Here is a 22,259-nt window from a genome sequence, read left to right as displayed (position 1 = left end):
TTGGGGAAGTGAGGGAAAAAAAATAAGGAGAGGGGGAGGGGAAGAGAGGACGGAGAGGGAGGTATTGGGGAAGTGAGCGAAGGAGAGCGGGAGGGGGAAAGGGGAGAGGGAGAGGGAGGTATTGGGGAAGTGAGGGAAGGAGAAGGGGAGGTATGTATGGGTTAGGGATAAGGGGATACTCTTTCAGTAGGATTCTGTTCATAGTGCAAAATTACCCCAAAAAATACTTTCCAACAGGATATACAAATTAAGGTTTCTTATTGGACCAATTCAGATAGAATCGCCCCATTTTACCCATTTTACACTTGGTGCCAAATGAACATGCCATAGGTCACACCCTGTGTCACAATGTTTTGTTGACCCTTATTCATGTTTAATCCCTCTTATCTCTTGTGGCCCCACACACACACACACACACACACTTCCTGTTTGGCCCTAACTACAGTATTTATTAGGAGAGTATAAGGAGATTAGTGATCTGGCCCAGATTAACTCCATATGTTTTGTTTACAGTGGCTTGCGAAAGTATTCACCCCTCTTGGTATTTTTCCTATTTTGTTGCCTTACAACCTGGAATTAAAATATATTTTTTGGGGGGGTTGTATCATTTGATTTACACAACATGCCTACCACTTTGAAGATGCAAAATATTTTTTATTGTGAAACAAACAACAAATAAGACAAAAAAATAGAACATTTGAGCATGAATAACTATTCACCCCCCCCAAAGTCAATACTTTGTAGAGCCACCTTTGCAGCAATTACAGCTGCAAGTCTCTTGGGGTATGTCTCAATAAGCTTGGCACATCTAGCCACTGGGATTTTTGCCCATTTTTCAAGGCAAAACTGCTCCAGCTCCTTCAAGTTGGATGGGTTCCGCTGGTGTACAGCAATCTTTAAGTCATACCACAGATTCTCAATTGGATTGAGGTCTGGGCTTTGACTAGGCCATTCCAAGACATTTTAATGTTTCCCCTTAAACCACTCGAGTGTTGCTTTAGCAGTATGCTTAGGGTCATTGTCATGTTGGAAGGTGAACCTCCGTCCCAGTCTCAAATCTCTGGAAGACTGAAACAGGTTTCCCTCAAGAATTTCCCTGTATTTAGCGCTATCCATCATTCCTTCAACTCTGACCAGTTTCTCAGTCCCTGCTGATGAAAAATATCCCCACAGAATGATGCTCCCACCACCATGCTTCACTGTGTGGATGGTGTTCTCGGGATGATGAGAGGTGTTGGGTTTGACATAGTGTTTTCCTTGATGGCCAAAAAGCTCAATTTTAATCTCATCTGACCTGAGTACCTTCTTCCATATGATTGGGGAGTCTCCCACATGCCTTTTTGCGAACATCAAACATGTTTGCTTATTTTTTTCTTTAAGCAATGGCTTTTTTTCTGGCCACTCTTCCGTAAAGCCCAGCTCTGTGGAGCTTTGCAGCTCTTTCAGGATTATCTTTGGTCTCATTTTTGCCTCTCTGATTAATGCCCTCCTTACCTGGTCTGTGAGTTTTAGTGGGTGGCCCTCTCTTGGCAGGTTTGTTGTGGTGCCATATTCTTTCCATTTTTTAATAATGGATTTAATGGTGCTCTGTGGGATGTTCAAAGTTTTGGATATTTTTTTATAACCCAACCCTGATCTGTACTTCTCCACAACTTTGTCCCTGATCTGTTTGGAGAGCTCCTTGGTCTTCATGGTGCTGCTTGCTTGGTGGTGCCCCTTGCTTAGTGGGGCCTTCAGAACAGGGATCATGTGACAGGTCATGTGACACTTAGATTCCAAACAGGTGGACTTTATTTAACTAATTATGTGACTTCTGAAGGTAATTTGTTGCACCAGATCTTATTTAGGGGCTTCATAGCAAAATACATATGCACGCACCACTTTTCAATTTTTTTTTATATATTCTTTTTAAACAAGTAATTTTTTTTCATTTCAATTCGCCAATTTTGACTATTTTGTGTATGTCCATTATATGAAATTCAAATAAAAATCAATTTAAATTACAGGTTGTAATGCAACAAAATACGAAAAACACCAAGGGGGATGAATAATTTTGCAAGGCACTGTACATCACTTTCCTGTTAACCTGCCCCTCCCCTTTGGAAAGTAGCTGTAATCACTGTGAGCAAGGTCAAGAGGTTCCAGCAGGAACAATAGAGGATGTTTTTACTCTCTAGTGTCATGGCCATTGCCTGTCAGAAACTAAAATACACATTATATATCATATTATACTAAATGTCAAGTGCTCTAATATTACTTCTATGGTGCTTCACTTTCCCCAGGTCCAAGATGCTTTCAGATGTCGTCTCAGAAACTGTCAGGACCCCAGAAACTGTCAGGACCCCCTCAACGCTGACAACACTGGAACTTTCCCCAACGGTCATGCTCAGATTATGGTACGATAACACCAGTACTGTAAACCCTCAACCCAGTGGTGGCTGGTTTGCATTTTCAATGGGGAGGACAGGCTCGGGGTAATGGCTGGAAAGGAAATAAATGGAATGGTCTCAAACGCATCAAACACTTGGTTTCCATGTGTTTGATACCATTCCAGTTAATTCATTCCATCCATTATTATGTACCGTCCTCCCCTCACCAGCCTCCTCTGCGCTCAACCAAAGCCTATACCTGCTTTTATATTTGAGACAAAGGAGCAAATCCACATGTTCACGAGTAAAATGTGAATTGATGTCAATGAGACTACGTCTGAAATTGCACCCTATTCCCTATATAGTGCACTACTTTTGACCAGGGCCAATACGGAATAGGGTGCCATTTGAGACACACACCAAGTGAAAATTCCACTTAAATGGGGGTTAGGATTTGCTTCTAACAGCTGATTCACACTATAGGTCTGAACTGAACCGTACTGTGCTGGCTCTGGCTAGGAGACATTCTTTTCACATTGTCCTTTCCAGTATGTTTCCAGCAACTGTGGTGGATGCCTAACCAGGCCAGCGCAGTACGGCTCGGCAGGGATCGCCTTGGCTCAGCTCAGTGTGAAAAGGGTATAGTATTACATACCCTCAAGACAAGCCTTCATAGCAGGGTTGGGGTCCATTCCATTTCAATTCAGTCAATTAAGGAAGTCAACTGAAATTCCAATTCTGCTGGTTGGGCTGGATGAGGCATTGTTACCCGTCGTTTTACAAATACTGTAGCTGCTTTAGTTCAGCTGTAATTACACACAGTGTAGACCAGCACGTGGCCCTGGCCCCTGTAATAAATCTCACACACACACACACACACACACACACACACACACACACACACACACACACACACACACACAACCAGTTTTACGCCTGCCATTGCACACACACACACACACACACACACACACACACACACACACACACACACACACACACACACACACACACACACACACACACACACACAGTAATAAAGCAACAGTTGTTTGAAGGACCTTTGTAACGCCACACCAAATCTCTTGATCCAGCAGAACGCCAACTGCCAATGACCTTCGCTCATCATAACTATCGTCTGATCTCCCCAACGTTTGTATTCTAATATCCTCCTACTCAGATTGAATTCATTACCACCGTTGTAGAATGGTGTGTTGGCTGTCGGGGTGCCGACGGTTCAATAGAATCATTTGCAGAGAACAAAGTGATTCGTTCCCAACCGCTGTTTTAGTGCTAGAAATTCCCTGTTATATGCAGGCGTGTTGCTCTATAGTTGGGAACGGAGCAGGGAGAATAGGACCATTAACTTGACAGTAACTGACCCTAACAGGGAAAGGAAATAGATAGATGCAATGAAACTCCTCCTATGTAATGATGACATGTTTAATCAGATGTCAAAAGAGCTTGCTATTGGGATTGTTCTATTGACTTAATTCATCTCAACACTGCATGTGGCTGGAGTTGTTCGAGGTTTCTTTTATGATGTCATAGTGTAACAATCATCTTGGATCTTAAACCATGCTACAATATTACAGTTACAATAAATGCTGTGTTTATATGAGGGTGCTCAAGGCAAGACAGACAAAATGAATACAGTGAGCAAAATAAGGCAGTCAGAACTGGCAGATGCATAACATAACAGATACATAACAGATACAATTCAGATACATAATATAACAGAATACATAATATAACAGAAAAATAACAGATACATAATATAGCAGATACATAATATAACAGATACATAACATAAACAGATACATAATATAGCAGATACATAACATAAACAGATACATAATATAGCAGATATATAATATAACATATACATAACAGATATAACAGATATAACAGATACATAACAAATAGATAATATAACAGATACATAATATAACAGATATATAATATAACAGATACATAACAGATACATAATATAACAGATACATAATATAACAGATATATAATATAACAGATACATAACAGATACATAATATAACAGATACATAATATAACAGATATATAATATAACAGATAAATAACAGATACATAATATAACAGATACATAACAGATACATAATATAACAGATATATAACAGATACATAATATAACAGATACATAATATAACAAATACATAACAGATACCTAACAGATACATAATATAACAGATACATAACAGATACATAACAGATACATAATATAACAGATACATAATATAACAGATATATAACAGATACATAACATATACATAATATAACAGATACATAATATAACAGATACATAATATAACAGATACATAACAGATACATAACAGATAAATAATATAACAGATACATAATATAACAAATACATAACAGATACATAATATAACAGATACATAACAGATACATAATATAACAGATACATAACAGATACATAATATAACAGATACATAACAGATACATAATATAACAGATACATAATATAACAGATACATAACAGATACATAACAGATACATAACAGATACATAATATAACAGATACATAATATAACAGATACATAACAGATACATAATATAACAGATACATAACAGATACATAATATAACAGATACATAACAGATACATAATATAACAGATACATAATATAACAGATACATAATCAGCATAAACACAAGGTTTTTAAAACTTCAATCCAGACATGTGTATGTGCTATCACCTCACACTTGTGGCAGTGTCACAATATATGACATATTGTGTTGTGTCAATGCTGAAATCTATGTCTGGCCGTATTTTCACCACTGTTGTCTTTTCTCTCCCAACAGACGGACTTTGAGAAAGACGTTGACATCGCCTGTCGATCAGGTAACAACCAGATGGTGTCATATTCAATTAATGAGCTCATGATTACATTGCCTATTGAAATTAAAGCCCTAAAAAGAGGTTAGACACAATGGGGTAAAAAACTACATAAAATAACTTCCCAGGTTGTATAACAGCCCACTATCCACATTGGACACCTGCTGGCTTAATTATCAAAAAAGACCCATTTGATGTGAGAACAGGGCTGCATCCCAAATGGAACCCTATTCCCTATATAGTGCACTACTTTACCCATGGGCCCTGGTCACAGGTAGTGCACTATAAAGGGAATAGGGGTGCCATTTGGGACGTAGACGAGGAGTGATAAGAGGAGGCTTCAGTGAAAAAAGAGAATTTGTTAGGTGTCAGAAAGCCGGCTAGCTTTCTGTGTGGGATGAAACGCATTGTTTGATATTAAAAGGAAGGGTAAGATAGAGTGGGAGAGTCGTGAATTTGAATAATAATGACTGCGCTTATCATTTTAAACATCCCTTTCTACTTGTTGTTCATTAACAAAATGGACGATGGGAAAGCATTGCACTGTAGCCCTGGTTTCATTGGTTTTGTTGATGACTCATGTTTAAAGTATTGCGTTTTTAAGAGTATGCTGTGGTTTGATGTGAACATGTTGTGTTTTTAAGAGTATGCTGTGGTTTGATGTGAACATGTTGTGTTTTTAAGAGTATGCTGTGGTTTGATGTGAACATGTTGTGTTTTTAAGAGTATGCTGTGGTTTGATGTGAACATGTTGTGTTTTTAAGAGTATGCTGTGGTTTGATGTGAACATGTTGTGTTTTTTAAGAGTATGCTGTGGTTTGATGTGAACATGTTGTGTTTTTAAGAGTATGCTGTGGTTTGATGTGAACATTGTGTTTTTAAGAGTATGCTGTGGTTTGATGTGAACATTGTGTTTTTAAGAGTATGCTGTGGTTTGATGTGAACATGTTGTGTTTTTAAGAGTATGCTGTGGTTTGATGTGAACATGTTGTGTTTTTAAGGGTATGCTGTGGTTTGATGTGAACATGTTGTGTTTTTAAGAGTATGCTGTGGTTTGATGTGAACATGTTGTGTTGTTAAGAGTATGCTGTGGTTTGATGTGAACATGTTGTGTTTTTTAAGGGTATGCTGTGGTTTGATGTGAACATGTTGTGTTTTTAAGAGTATGCTGTGGTTTGATGTGAACATGTTGTGTTTTTAAGAGTATGCTGTGGTTTGATGTGAACATGTTGTGTTTTTAAGAGTATGCTGTGGTTTGATGTGAACATGTTGTGTTTTTAAGAGTATGCTGTGGTTTGATGTGAACATGTTGTGTTTTTAAGGGTATGCTGTGGTTTGATGTGAACATGTTGTGTTTTTAAGAGTGTGTAAGGTGTCCAATCACAAACACATATTTGACCAATAGGTAAATGTTCATTGTGTGAATACTCCTCTAACAAAACCAATGGTTCTAACCTCATGTCTCTATCATAATCCATTCAAAGTTTTTAACCTTGTAGGATGGTCAAGATTTGGGTGACTAAATCAACTGAGGCCAGAGAAAAAAAGTGGTCTAAAATCTGGAAAATAGCATTGTGTCAAACAGGCTGGATGCTGTGAGAGAATTAAGGCTAACTGACAGGCTTACCGTTGAACTCTACAGACAGGATTACCAGTGAACATGCATCTTTCTTCTCAAATCCGGAGGACATAAAACAATAGATATTAAAATAGATGTTGATTTTGAGACATGACATATTTCATTTTCATGTGGAGTTCCTGTTCTATTGGAAGACTTTTCACAAAAACATCTCTGTGGAATGTCAATGGAGCAGTTTTTATTTTCAACATTTTAAAAATGGCATTCAGCTCGTGTCATGCTAATTTACCTATTTTCGACCCGCAGAAACAACTTGGAAGACGATGACCACAAAATATAAAAATCCTCACAAGTTTTGTCGAGAAATTATTATGGGATGTATTAGGTTACAAAATCTGACTTCTAGGATATAATGTTAATGATAGGTCAGAGAACGACCCCACTGAACCATTCAGAACATGAAGAATCATATTTGTCTTGGTCAAATGTATTTTACAACATAAGGAAGTGAAATCATAATGAATAAAGGTTTGATGTGTCTGTCTATATCTAGGAGATACACTATATATACAAAAGTATGTGGACACCCCTTTAAATTAGTGGATTCAGCTAGTTCAGCCACACCCGTTGCTGACGGGTGTAAAAAACAAATCAAATCAAATTTTATTGGTCACATACACATGGTTAGCAGATGTTATTGTGAGGCGTCTGTTTCTCAAACTAGACACTAATGTACTTGTCCTAAAAAAAAATGATTTTCTTTCAAAAACAAGGACAATTCTAAGTAACCCCAAATGTTTGAACGGCAGTGTATAATTACGCAGTCTCTCACTGTGTAGCCTACTCCAAGTAGTCCAGAGTAGACTGATAAGACTGCTTTGATTTGGTGAACTGATAAAGGGAACATAGCATTTTAAGACTAGGCCTATAATTAGAATAGATCATTACAATAGAATGGCCTGCCCTGTTCTTCATTCACAATTGGTGATTAGATAATTATTCATTGTTGGCTTCCCCTCACTCATCAACTCCCCCTTACTTTACTTCATTTATTTAATGTGTTGTTATATGTGTGAAATTAGTTTTGGTATAGTTTAGGTTCAGTTTTCAGGCAATTGTGGAGTGATTATCAGCTGGGCAGTGGAGTGGAGCAGGCCCTACTGTTGGGAGGAGGAGGGGCAACGGGGGGAAACCTTTCCAAAAAATGACATGCCTTGTTAAAACTGGTTCTAACTCTAGTTCTGTTGTTGATATTAAGACTTAAAGACTTAAAACATGGCAGAGTAATAGAAACATGTAGAAATCATCAGCAGTCAAAATGACTGCTTTAGCGGTTCTAGTGTTTAGGATAAAAGTAATGAATAAAAAGTCAAATCCAAATTTTGTTATCTATCGGGAATACTTTCTGGAATAACACCAGGAATACCTGTATATACCAGGAATAGATACCAGGAAACAATAATAACTGTGCCAAGAATATATACCAGGAATAATCCCTCGCCTGCCTGCCCATCCCTCTGGCCATGGAGTCATACCACCTCCACCAACCCCCTACCCCCTACCCCTCCACCCCCTCCTTCCTCTCTCTCTCTGCACCACTGTTTATCTCCCTGCTCCACTCTGTGGTGATTCAGGCTGAAAACAAAAAGGGAAGTGTTATGTTTTCTGTTTCTGGCCGTGCTGCGCTGCTCTGCCCCCCCACACACACACACACTGCTGACCTTGTGTTCTCCTTGCAGCCTGTTGGTTTTCAAACAGGCAATTCCCCTGTGGAGGATTCAGGAGGCCAAGATTAAAATGGCCCCAAATGGCACCCTATTCCCTTCCTAGTGCACTACTTTTGACCAGGGCCAATAGGGACCAGCGCCCATAGAGCTCTCATCAGAAGTAGTGCACTATGTAGGGAATATGCTGCCATTTGGGACGCAGACATCAGCTCTGCAGCGGTGGAGAGAATCACAGAGAACAGCAGTACAGGCTGTTCTGTTCCCCCAAAACAGAGCGTATTTCTGACTTCTGACAAGGGAGCTTTAGAACAAAAAGCTAGCCTCTCCTGGTTATGTGTCTGGGGTTTTTGGGGTTTTCCAAGGTGAACCAAACCTTAATAAGATAAAAAGGTGTCGTAGGTATCTGGGATTTCAGGTCGAATTTGAGGAAAGTCCTCCTCAGAGGCTTGTCGGCTCTGTTGTATCAGGAACATCTAATACTCTATAGTGGCTCTTTTGAAGTAGTGTCCCTGTGTCCTATTTGAAGAGATCGGTAGTCAAGGTTTGTCTATTTCTTCCCAGCAGTATGAGGAAATAGTAATTACACTGTAAAATGGGCATATCCGGTTCATTGTTTCATTTTGTCCTGGCATTATTATTTCAATTCTTTGTTTTTACATATATTCATGAAAAGGAAATGCAACAATGGTTTGAAATCAGAATGATTTAAAATAAGCATCAATGAGAAATAAACAGATCATACAGAACAGACTGACATTAGTTCTCAGTATGGTGCATTCATTCCACTAACTACCCTGTCTGTCAGTATGGTGCATTCATTCCCCACTAACCACCCTGTCTGTCAGTATGGTGCATTCATTCCCCACTATCCACCCTGTCTGTCAGTATGGTGCATTCATTCCCCACTATCTCCCCTGTCTGTCAGTATGGTGCATTCATTCCCTACTAACTCCCTGTCTGTCAGTATGGTGCATTCATTCCCCACTAACTACCCTGTCTGTCAGTAAGGTGCATTCATTCCCCACTAACTCCTGTCTGTCAGTATGGTGCATTCATTCCCCACTAACTCCTGTCTGTCAGTATGGTGCATTCATTCCCCACTAACTCCCCTGTCGTCAGTATGGTGCATTCATTCCCCACTAACTCCTGTCTGTCAGTAAGGTGCATTCATTCCCCACTAACTCCTGTCTGTCAGTATGGTGCATACATTCCCCACTAACTCCTGTCTGTCAGTATGGTGCATTCATTCCCCACTAACTCACCTGTCTGTCAGTATGGTGCATTCATTCCCCACTAACTCACCTGTCTGTCAGTATGGTGCATTCATTCCCCACTAACTCCCCTGTCTGTCAGTATGGTGCATTCATTCCCCACTAACTCCCCTGTCTGTCAGTATGGTGCATTCATTCCCTACTAACTCCTGTCTGTCAGTATGGTGCATTCATTCCCCACTAACTCCTGTCTGTCAGTATGGTGCATTCATTCCCCACTAACTCCTGTCTGTCAGTATGGTGCATTCATTCCCCCACTAACTCCTGTCTGTCAGTATGGTGCATTCATTCCCCACTAACTCCTGTCTGTCAGTATGGTGCATTCATTCCCCACTAACTCCTGTCTGTCAGTATGGTGCATTCATTCCCCACTAACTCACCTGTCTGTCAGTATGGTGCATTCATTCCCCACTAACTCCAGTCTGTCAGTATGGTGCATTCATTCCCCACTAACTCACCTGTCTGTCAGTATGGTGCATTCATTCCCCACTAAGTCCCCTATCTGTCAGTATGGTGCATTCATTCCCCACTAACTCCCCTGTCTGTCAGTATGGTGCATTCATTCCCCACTAACTCATGTCTGTCAGTATGTTGCATTCATTCCACTAACCACCCTGTCTGTCAGTATGGTGCATTCATTCCCCACTAACTCCCCTGTCTGTCAGTATGGTGCATTCATTCCCCACTAACTCCTGTCTGTCAGTATGGTGCATTCATTCCCCACTAACTCACCTGTCTGTCAGTATGGTGCATTCATTCTCCACTAACTCCTGTCTGTCCGTATGGTGCATTCATTCCCCACTAACTCCTGTCTGTCAGTATGGTGTATTCATTCCACTAACTCCCCTGTCTGTCAGTATGGTGCATTCATTCCCCACTAACTCACCTGTCTGTCAGTATGGTGCATTCATTCCCCCACTAACTCCTGTCTGTCAGTATGGTGCATTCATTCCCCCACTAACTCCTGTCTGTCAGTATGGTGCATTCATTCCCCACTAACTCCTGTCTGTCAGTATGGTGCATTCATTCCCCACTAACTCACCTGTCTGTCAGTATGGTGCATTCATTCCCCACTAACTCCTGTCTGTCAGTATGGTGCATTCATTCCCCACTAACTCCCCTGTCTGTCAGTATGGTGCATTCATTCCCCACTAACTCCCCTGTCTGTCAGTATGGTGCATTCATTCCCCACTAACTCCTGTCTGTCAGTATGGTGCATTCATTCCCCACTAACTCCTGTCTGTCAGTATGGTGCATTCATTCCCCCACTAACTCCTGTCTGTCAGTATGGTGCATTCATTCCCCACTAACTCCCCTGTCTGTCAGTATGGTGCATTCATTCCCCACTAACTCCTGTCTGTCAGTATGGTGCATTCATTCCCCACTAACTCCTGTCTGTCAGTATGGTGCATTCATTCCCCACTAACTCCCCTGTCTGTCAGTATGGTGCATTCATTCCCCACTAACTCCTGTCTGTCAGTATGGTGCATTCATTCCCCACTAACTCCTGTCTGTCAGTATGGTGCATTCATTCCCCCACTAACTCCTGTCTGTCAGTATGGTGCATTCATTCCCCACTAACTCCTGTCTGTCAGTATGGTGCATTCATTCCCCACTAACTCACCTGTCTGTCAGTATGGTGCATTCATTCCCCACTAACTCACCTGTCTGTCAGTATGGTGCATTCATTCCCCACTAACTCCTGTCTGTCAGTATGGTGCATTCATTCCCCACTAACTCACCTGTCTGTCAGTATGGTGCATTTATTCCCCACTAACTCCTGTCTGTCAGTATGGTGCATTCATTCCCCACTAACTCACCTGTCTGTCAGTATGGTGCATTCATTCCCCACTAACTCCCCTGTCTGTCAGTATGGTGCATTCATTCCCCACTAACTCATGTCTGTCAGTATGTTGCATTCATTCCACTAACCACCCTGTCTGTCAGTATGGTGCATTCATTCCACTAACCACCCTGTCTGTCAGTATGGTGCATTCATTCCCCACTAACTCCTGTCTGTCAGTATGGTGCATTCATTCCCCACTAACTCACCTGTCTGTCAGTATGGTGCATTCATTCCCCCACTAACTCCTGTCTGTCCGTATGGTGCATTCATTCCCCACTAACTCCCCTGTCGTCAGTATGGTGCATTCATTCCCCACTAACTCCCCTGTCTGTCAGTATGGTGCATTCATTCCCCACTAACTCCCCTGTCTGTCAGTATGGTGCATTCATTCCACTAAACACCATGTCTGTCAGTATGGTGCATTCATTCCCCACTAACTCCCCTGTCTGTCAGTATGGTGCATTCATTCCACTAACCACCCTGTCTGTCAGCATGGTGCATTCATTCCCCACTAACTCCCCTGTCTGTCAGTATGGTGCATTCATTCCACTAACCACCCTGTCTGTCAGTATGGTGCATTCATTCCACTAACCACCCTGTCTGTCAGTATGTTGCATTCATTCCACTAACCACCCTGTCTGTCAGTATGGTGCATTCATTCCCCACTAATTCCCCTGTCTGTCAGTATGGTCCATTCATTCCACTAACTCCCCTGTCTGTCAGTATGGTCCATTCATTCCCCACTAACTCCCCTGTCTGTCAGTATGGTCCATTCATTCCCCACTAACTCCCCTGTCTGTCAGTATGGTCCATTCATTCCACTAACTCCCCTGTCTGTCAGTATGGTCCATTCATTCCCCCACTAACTCCTGTCTGTCAGTATGGTGTATTCATTCCACTAACTCCCCTGTCTGTCAGTATGGTGCATTCATTCCCCACTAACTCCCCTGTCTCTCCAGTATGGTGCATTAATTCCCCCACTAACTCCCCTGTCTCTCCAGTATGGTGCATTCATTCCCCACTAACTCCCCTGTCTCTCCAGTATGGTGCATTCATTCCCCACTAACTCCCCTGTCTCTCCAGTATGGTGCATTCATTCCCCCACTAACTCCCCTGTCTCTCCAGTATGGTGCATTCATTCCACTAACTCCCCTGTCTCTCCAGTATGGTGCATTCATTCCACTAACTCCCCTGTCTTTCCAGTATGGTGCATTCATTCCCCACTAACTCCCCTGTCTCTCCAGTATGGTGCATTCATTCCACTAACTCCCCTGTCTGTCTGTATGGTGCATTCATTCCACTAACTCCCCTGTCTCTCCAGTATGGTGCATTCATTCCCCACTAACTCCCCTGTCTCTCCAGTATGGTGCATTCATTCCACTAACTCCCCTGTCTCTCCAGTATGGTGCATTCATTCCAGTAACTCCCCTGTCTCTCCAGTATGGTGCATTCATTCCACTAACTCCCCTGTCTCTCCAGTATGGTGCATTCATTCCACTAACTCACCTGTCTCTCCAGTATGGTGCATTCATTCCCCACTAACTCCCCTGTCTCTCCATGATGGTGCATTCATTCCCCACTAACTCCCCTGTCTCTCCAGTATGGTGCATTCATTCCACTAACTCCCCTGTCTCTCCAGTATGGTGCATTCATTCCCCACTAACTCCCCTGTCTCTCCAGTATGGTGCATTCATTCCCCACTAACTCCCCTGTCTCTCCATGATGGTGCATTCATTCCACTAACTCCCCTGTCTCTCCAGTATGGTGCATTCATTCCACTAACTCCCTTGTCTCTCCAGTATGGTGCATTCATTCCCCACTAACTCCCCTGTCTCTCCAGTATGGTGCATTCATTCCACTAACTCCCCTGTCTCTCCAGTATGGTGCATTCATTCCACTAACCACCCTGTCTGTCAGTATGGTGCATTCATTCCACTAACTCCCCTGTCTCTCCAGTATGGTGCATTCATTCCACTAACTCCCCTGTCTCTCCAGTATGGTGCATTCATTCCCCACTAACTCCCCTGTCTGTCTGTATGGTGCATTCATTCCACTAACTCCCCTGTCTGTCTGTATGGTGCATTCATTCCCCACTAACTCCCCTGTCTCTCCAGTATGGTGCATTCATTCCCCACTAACTCCCCTGTCTCTCCAGTATGGTGCATTCATTCCCCACTAACTCCCCTGTCTGTCAGTATGGTGCATTCATTCCACTAACTCCCCTGTCTCTCCAGCATGGTGCATTCATTCCACCAACTCCCCTGTCTCTCCAGTATGGTGCATTCATTCCACTAACTCCCCTGTCTCTCCAGTATGGTGCATTCATTCCCCACTAACTCCCCTGTCTGTCAGTATGGTGCATTCATTCCACTAACTCCCCTTCTCAGTATGGTGCATTCATTCCCCACTAACCCCCTGTCTCTCAGTATGGTGCATTCATTCCCCACTATCCACCCTGTCTCTCCAGTATGGTGCATTCATTCCCCACTATCCACCCTGTCTGTCAGTATGGTGCATTCATTCCACTAACCACCCTGTCTGTCAGTATGGTGCATTCATTCCACTAACCACCCTGTCTGTCAGTATGGTGCATTCATTCCACTAACCACCCTGTCTGTCAGTATGGTGCATTCATTCCACTAACCATCCTGTCTGTCAGTATGGTGCATTCATTCCACTAACTCCCCTGTCTGTCAGTATGGTGCATTCATTCCCCACTAACTCCCCTTTCTCTCCTCTCCATAGCTCTCCACAAAGACATGGGCTCTTGCCGCGCGGCGACCATCACCGGCACCCTATCCCGCATCTCTCTGAATGACGAGGAGGATGAGAAGGGTCCCGAGGGGCTCAACTACTCCACCTTACCCGGCAACATCATCTCCAAGGTGATGATCCAGCAGCCCAGCATGCACATGGGCCCCATGGGCGACATGGGTGAGGGCTGCCTGGGCGACAGCGTGTCCGACATGCGCCGCACCGTCTACCTGTGCACCGATGATGCTCTCCGTCAGTCCGACCAGGATATGGGCGGGCACGGCGGGATGGGCAGTGGCCACGACATGGGCAGCATGGGCGGTATGGGTGGTATGGGCGTACATTCACCCCAAGGCCAGATGATGGAGACAGACTACATCATGATGCCACGGGCTTCGGCGGCAGCAGCAGGATCTGGGAACTGTAACACACTTCCCACTCTCCTGAAGGACGATAGCTCCACCAAGATGAACATGGGCCTGGGCCTGGGCATGGGAGATACGCTGCCCCACGATAGGATGATGCAACACTACAAGATGGCACCGGACTTCAACATGAGCCCAACGGGGATGGGCGGGATTGGGGTCATGGAGCACATGAACATGGGGGTGAACATGGATCAGAACCTGCAGCAGCAGTACGGGTCAGGAGGAGGACAGGAACACATGCAGCAGAACCTGCCCTTTGAACCCCGAACCGCTGTCAAGAACTTCCTGGCTGAGATGGAAGAGACTGGAGGGCTGTCGAGGAGCGAGACGGGATCCACCATATCCATGAGCTCCTTAGAGGTAGGCTGGAGTGGAGAAGACCGTTGAAGTGTTGGTTTGACCTTAGAGGCAGGCTGGAGTGGAGAAGACCGTTGAAGTGTTGGTTTGACCTTAGAGGCAGGCTGGAGTGGAGAAGACCGTTGAAGTGTTGGTTTGACCTTAGAGGCAGGCTGGAGTGGAGAAGACTGTTGAAGTGTTGGTTTAACCTTAGAGGTAGGCTGGAGTGGAGAAGACTGGTGAAGTGTTGGTTTAACCTTAGAGGCAGGCTGGAGTGGAGAAGACTGTTGAAGTGTTGGTTTAACCTTAGAGGCAGGCTGGAGTGGAGAAGACTGTTGAAGTGTTGGTTTAACCTTAGAGGCAGGCTGGAGTGGAGAAGACTGGTGAAGTGTTGGTTTAACCTTAGAGGCAGGCTGGAGTGGAGAAGACTGTTGAAGTGTTGGTTTAACCTTAGAGGTAGGCTGGAGTGGAGAAGACTGGTGAAGTGTTGGTTTAACCTTAGAGGCAGGCTGGAGTGGAGAAGACTGTTGAAGTGTTGGTTTAAGTAAATAAAGGTTTTGTTTGTTGTTATGTTCCAGTGAGAAATTGTGGCATAGGTAAATACAGAATGAATTTGTAGCTGTGTTCAAGTGAGAAGATTGTCACGTTGTTGCCGTAAAATTAAATGGGCTTATTTTGTCATGGTTAGAATGTTATTTAGTGTTCATAAATATAATTGTAATTTCTATAGTATTCAGAAGTTAATGATCCCTCATGTTAACAGACTGTCTAATTATCTGCAATTTGTTTGTTTTGTCTTTAGAGAAGAAAATCGCGCTACCAAGATCTGGACTTTGAAGTAAGTAAACTTACTGGTTGGCAAAGTGCATGCTTCAGGCTTTTGTTGTTACACTGAGCATTTGTGTTTGCCCTACCCTTTAATTTTACTACTACCTTGTGTAGCACTTAAGCTTATTGGAGTAACATGGTTTTGACACAAAACTGATTTATTGATGTGTGGCGTAGTTAAAGTAAAAGCAACGTTGTCAATCTAAACCCGTACAGGGCAGCCAGCAAATCTCACCTGCTCTCATGTTGTTCCCCCTCCATCTCCTACATACATCCGTTGGCTATGAGTTGATTTGAAAACTGTTACGCTTTATAAAGTCACATGCACATTTCACACCCAACTTTTCCACTTTTTCTATGGAAAATATGACATTGGCTGACAGCCCAAGACACAAATGTCTCACACCACTTTTGTGGGTTTATTCCATTTCTCCATCAAATTTTCTGCATAAATGCGAAAGGTAGATTTGATAATAAAATTGGCCATAAATTATATGTAATTACTCAACTGGCTTCCATTATATGCAAAAAATCCTTAAAAGACATTGGCCCATTAGGCTTGCCGTAGTACCAGTGGCAGATGAAATGCCATTCAGAAAGGTGAACGGGTTGGAGAGGATAATACATTGCATTATAACCTCCATCCTATTATTGGCTTTGATTTCCAAACCAAAACCAACCCCTTGCCATTGCAGAAAGTCATGCACACCAGGAAAAGACACATGGAGCTGTTCCAAGAACTGAACCAGAAATTTCAAACCCTGGATCGATTTCAAGACATACCAAATATGGGCAGCATGGTGAGTAATAATACCACGAACAGGAAATCAGCAGTAACAGGAAATGGCGAAGGGCAGAGGGAGATGATTGGTCAGCGGTAGTCTGTTGTAGACCAATTACAGAGCTGGAGAAGATCCAGGTGGGGTGATTGGTCGAAGCTGGTGGTTGTCGACCAATTAGAGTACAAAACAAGATAATGTCAGGATAGATAGTCTTTTTTAGATGTCCATCCGCTCAGCAGCACACATAGTGAGCCATTGAGCAAATGAACAGATTCAGTGACATGGCCCTATACCTAACAGGCCTGCCAGCTGCTACTGGTGAGGGGGTCCAGTGACATGGCCCTATACCTAACAGGCCTGCCAGCTGCTACTGGTGAGGGGGTCCAGTGACATGGCCCTATACCTAACAGGCCTGCCAGCTGCTACTGGTGAGGGGGTCCAGTGACATGGCCCTATACCTAACAGGCCTGCCAGCTGCTACTGGTGATGGGGGGGGGGCGACTAGTCTCTAGTTGAGAGACTCTGTCTGAGAGAGGGTAGGCATTATCTCACTTAGGCAGTCTGCAGATTCACTGGCTCTTTCTCAATTAATCTTTCCACATTTTCTTGTATCCTATCTCCTCGCCTCCTTCTCAACCATATTGAAGGAAGGTTCAAGGTCTCTCCACTCGGACAAGGATGCAAGGAATCGAGAAAAGATCCTGCTTGGCATTCTTTACCACCACCAGGCAAATTGGGGGGTGGCAAGGTTAAGACTATGTATCATAGATGTATTGAAAAGAGCCACTGTGAGATGGTTGTCTGTCGTGGTAGTCCATCTGAATTAGAGTGCATCCATTCAAATTCAGATGTGTATCAGTCAAGACTCCGGACATGGTCAGTCAGGATTGATCACTTCTGAGTGAATGCGTTCTGCATTGCTTTCTGCACTGTATCCTGGGAATAGTATACAGACAGAAATTGGCCTGTTGTCCAAAACACACTCAGGCCTATTGTTGTGTGAGAATAGTGTCAGCTCTGCGGCATGCAAGTAGGCAGGCAGGCAGTTAGCCCCTCGGCCTGCCATGTCATGTAATCCTCTCTCTCTTCTCTCACATTTCAATCAGCCCCACTGCACAGTGTAAATCTCTGCTTGTTGCTTAGTAACCACCACAAGGACATTTATATAGAAAACTACATACCTTTGTTTTTCTTTTTTTTCTGGAATAAATGTACGGCAGTGCTGGCTGAATAAATGTACTGCAGTGCTGGCTGGGCTGGCTGAATAAATGTACTGCAGTGCTGGCTGGGCTGGCTGAATAAATGTACGGCAGTGCTGGTTGGGCTGGCTGAACAAATGTACTGCAGTGCTGGCTGGGCTGGCTGAATAAATGTACTGCAGTGCTGGCTGGGCTGGCTGAATAAATGTACTGCAGTGCTGGCTGGGCTGGCTGAACAAATGTACTGCAGTGCTGGCTGGGCTGGCTGAACAAATGTACTGCAGTGCTGGCTGGGCTTGCTGAATAAATGTACTGCAGTGCTGGCTGGGCTGGCTGAATAAATGTACTGCAGTGCTGACTGGACTGGCTGAACAAATGTATTGCAGTACTGGCTGGGCTGGCCGAATAAATGTAATGCAGTGCTGGCTGGAATGGCTGATTAAATGTACTGCAGTGCTGGCTGGGCTGGCTGATTAAATGTACTGCAGTGCTGGCTGGGCTGGCTGATTAAATGTACTGCAGTGCTGGCTAGGCTGGCTGATTAAATGTACTGCAGTGCTGGCTAGGCTGGCTGATTAAATGTACTGCAGTGCTGGCTGGGCTGGCTGATTAAATGTACTGCAGTGCTGGCTGGGCTGGCTGATTAAATGTACTGCAGTGCTGGCTGGGCTGGCTGATTAAATGTACTGCAGTGCTGGCTAGGCTGGCTGATTAAATGTACTGCAGTGCTGGCTGGGCTGGCTGATTAAATGTACTGCAGTGCTGGCTGGGCTGGCTGATTAAATGTACTGCAGTGCTGGCTGGGCTGGCTGATTAAATGTACTGCAGTGCTGGCTGGGCTGGCTGATTAAATGTACTGCAGTGCTGGCTGGGCTGGCTGATTAAATGTACTGCAGTGCTGGCTGGGCTGGCTGATTAAATGTACTGCAGTGCTGGCTAGGCTGGCTGATTAAATGTACTGCAGTGCTGGCTGGGCTGGCTGATTAAATGTACTGCAGTGCTGGCTGATTAAATGTACTGCAGTGCTGGCTGGGCTGGCTGATTAAATGTACTGCAGTGCTGGCTAGGCTGGCTGATTAAATGTACTGCAGTGCTGGCTGGGCTGGCTGATTAAATGTACTGCAGTGCTGGCTGGGCTGGCTGATTAAATGTACTGCAGTGCTGGCTGGGCTGGCTGATTAAATGTACTGCAGTGCTGGCTAGGCTGGCTGAATAGCTGGCAGGCTCCAGAGCTACAGACAACATTAGTGACCATTGTGTATTCCCTGACTGCATAGTAACGGCTCCGATAGCTCGCTGCCCTATTTGCCTCCCTACTAGTCTCTTTGTGAGTGTCAGTGAGAGTACATCCAGATTATGGGAACAGAACGGCACACAGTCAGACACAGTGGAAGCTCGTCCTCCAGTCCGTCTTCACCGTTATTCAGCTAGAAGGGAACGCACTATTCATTTGAATTCTTCCATGATACAGCCTAACCATATTATTCACATTTGAGATACTTATCATTACCTTTTGTTACTTACACTTCTCATAGAACCATTACACCATGAATATGCTCTACCAGAACATTAGTTAAGGTGATCAATGCATCAAGGCAGTACAGCATGATTCAAAGTCTCTGCATAATCCATTGTTTGGCTACACTTTATAATAACTTTCATGGATAATCCATTATAACTTTCATATTAAGGTTTATAAATGTTTTAAAGTGATGAAATTCAAATGTATTTCTAAACAGTTTATTCATGCTTATTCATTAAAGTTAGTATTAACCAATGTTACCCAATGTTTAAGAGAAAGAAGAACCGTGAACTGTAACCAGTGACAGTGAGGCATGCTCCCTTCTAAGTAATAACCCTCACATATCCCTGTATATATATATCCCTGACACTATCCTATATATTACATATAAAGTGCATATGGTATAACATATAGGAACAATTTATAGTGAACCATGTTTAGTGACTGTAAGGCATGCTACCTGCTATGTCCTGCTATGTCCCTGTCCATATGTGCTGCTAACCTGTCCCTGTCCTCCCAAGGACAAGGCCATGGCCAACAAGAACCCCTGGGAGAGCTACAACCCAGCCTGTGAGTACCAGAACTACGCCAGTATGAATGCACTAGACCCTGACCCCAAGGACTCTCTGGAGATGACCGCAGCAGAGTGGGAGAAGTGTGTCAATCTCCCCTTAGACGTCCAGGAAGGAGACTTCCAGACAGAGGTCTGATCTGATCTGATCTAAACAAACCAGGAAATGAGTCCAAAATGGCACCCTATTCCCAATGAAGTGCACTACTTATGACCAGGTCCTATAGGCCTCTTTTTCACCAGTACCCATAGGGCTCTTTTGAACAGGACTCATGGGGCTCTGGTCAAAAATAGTGCACTATATAGGGAATAGGGTGACATTTTGGATGCACTCCAGGAAGGGGACTTCCAGGAAGTGAAAACCAGGAAGAGGATAACCAGGAGAAAAATGATAACCAGGACATGGAGGAAAGGGGAAAGGATGTATTTTGCACTGAAAAAATGGACAGACTGTCCTAACAGCCTTGGCCTAGTACATATCTGGATTCTAAAGGAGTATGACAAGGACATGATGTGCCAATACCATTTAAGAGGAAAACACAGAGGACAGGAGGAAAAAATACAACAAAAAATACAACAAAAATCATCAGTGTTACTTTTTGTATTTTCACTAGTGTACTTAGTGCAGCGGGCCAGCCAGGTGGGTGTACAATATTTACCATCATGTGTTTCAGAGTACCCATGGTAAGAAGAATTGGTTTCAAAAAGGTGAAAATCTTTCTAGATGAATAAACCTCAAAAGCTAAATGAAGACATAATACCATGTCGATCCCAGCTTCGTTGGATCCAGTTTTATATTTCACAAAACTGGACCCTGGAAGCACAATGTATATATTTATGCAGGTTTTTAAAAAGTTTATAACAAGTCTGTTTGGCCATTACTATACTTTTTACTTTATAATATAAAAAATATATATGAGCGAGAGTGGCAGGCAAAGAGGATTTTTCTGTCATATAAAAATGAATGTTTGTCAAAGCTACATTCTTCATTGCTTTAAATGCAATAAAGGTAATACTCACTTTTTTATGAATAATATATTTCACAAACTTTAATACTGCAGAATCTTGCTTGAAGACTCTCGGCTAAAACTCTCTCATCTGCAGCCCTGTATAAAATATTTAAAAATGAAAAATGTTGTATGGTGTAAATAAACTTTTGTCTACATATGTTTTACTTGTGCCAATTTATTTTAATGAGAAAAAAATGCCAACTTGATCAAGCGTTATAGCGTTATAAAATGTTAACATTTGAACAAGGAATGTAAATAAAAGAGGAAATATGTTCGTACAGCTTCAGAGAACGTGTCAAGTCTATCTGGTGGTCATGCCTTTGTCAGATGTATTGCTCTTTAAACCAACAGGTTCTCCTCAGAAGCCCCGTTTATACCTTGTGCTAACATGCGCCCTTTGTTCTGATCTTTTCCACATTCTGATTGTGCCCAAATTTTTTGACAGGTGAAGACATTTAAAAGACGCATTGTGATCTTATTGTGATCAGATCTTCCTGACCAATTCCAGAGGTAGTCAGGGTGCATTGTGTCTGGATATCTTACAAGTGTAGACAGATCTAAAGTCATTGACAGGTGGCATGATTGACTTATGGCACAATATGTCTTAAAATAAATGCATGTATCTTATTTTGAAAAATATTTGTGAAATAATTTACATACAAGTATACTTGTTTACATTGCAGACACTGTGGATGGATCAGGGATATTTAATACCATGTGTAGATGCGACAAACCTTGATCAGATAGTGATTGTATCATATTGATCAGATCACGAAACCTACATGCTAGTGCAAGGTGTAAACAAGGCTTATTAAGATGTATTCCATCTGGTTCTGCCATCTTTGCTTTGCTTTTGACCTTCCATTAACAAACCCACATTAGGTTGGACAGAACGAACAGAACAGACAGAATGTACATGTGAAATGAAAGAAGTTAGGGTTACACTTCACACAATATTCCATCCATATCGTGGAAGTTCAGCGTGATAGAAATGTAAAGGCAATGTTTCCAGCGTTAGCGGAGACTTGGAAAGGGGGATACCTAGTCAGTTGTCCAACTGAATGTATTCAACTGAAATGTGTCTTCTGCATTTAACCCAACCCCTCTGAATCAGAGAGGTGCAGGAGTCATTTAACCCAACCCCT

The 22,259-nt window shown here is 43.0% G+C and overlaps 1 protein-coding gene across 10 annotated transcripts in view; it reads left to right on the top strand.

Moving 5' to 3' along the window:
* LOC106577441 (adhesion G protein-coupled receptor B3) overlaps positions 1 to 21,278 on the top strand; it is a 370,554-nt gene extending 349,276 nt beyond the window's left edge. For 6 of the 10 annotated variants that reach the window (XM_045687115.1, XM_045687123.1, XM_045687120.1 and 3 more), the window contains 7 exons: positions 2,283 to 2,396; positions 2,919 to 3,008; positions 5,228 to 5,267; positions 14,430 to 15,226; positions 16,005 to 16,040; positions 16,726 to 16,830; positions 20,055 to 21,278. In XM_045687115.1, coding sequence (XP_045543071.1) covers positions 2,283 to 2,396; positions 2,919 to 3,008; positions 5,228 to 5,267; positions 14,430 to 15,226; positions 16,005 to 16,040; positions 16,726 to 16,830; positions 20,055 to 20,243 — 1,371 coding nt within the window. In that variant the 3' untranslated portion in view covers positions 20,244 to 21,278. The remainder of the gene's footprint in view (positions 1 to 2,282; positions 2,397 to 2,918; positions 3,009 to 5,227; positions 5,268 to 14,429; positions 15,227 to 16,004; positions 16,041 to 16,725; positions 16,831 to 20,054) is intronic. The other 4 variants (XM_045687121.1, XM_045687118.1, XM_045687119.1 and 1 more) reach the window with 3 other exon arrangements.
* The last annotated feature ends 981 nt before the right edge of the window (positions 21,279 to 22,259 follow it).

Source organism: Salmo salar, chromosome ssa01 (genome assembly GCF_905237065.1).
Source record: "Salmo salar chromosome ssa01, Ssal_v3.1, whole genome shotgun sequence".
Lineage (NCBI taxonomy): Eukaryota > Metazoa > Chordata > Actinopteri > Salmoniformes > Salmonidae > Salmo > Salmo salar.
Note: the sequence above shows the minus strand (reverse complement) of the source record. Positions and strands in the feature narration are given on the sequence as shown.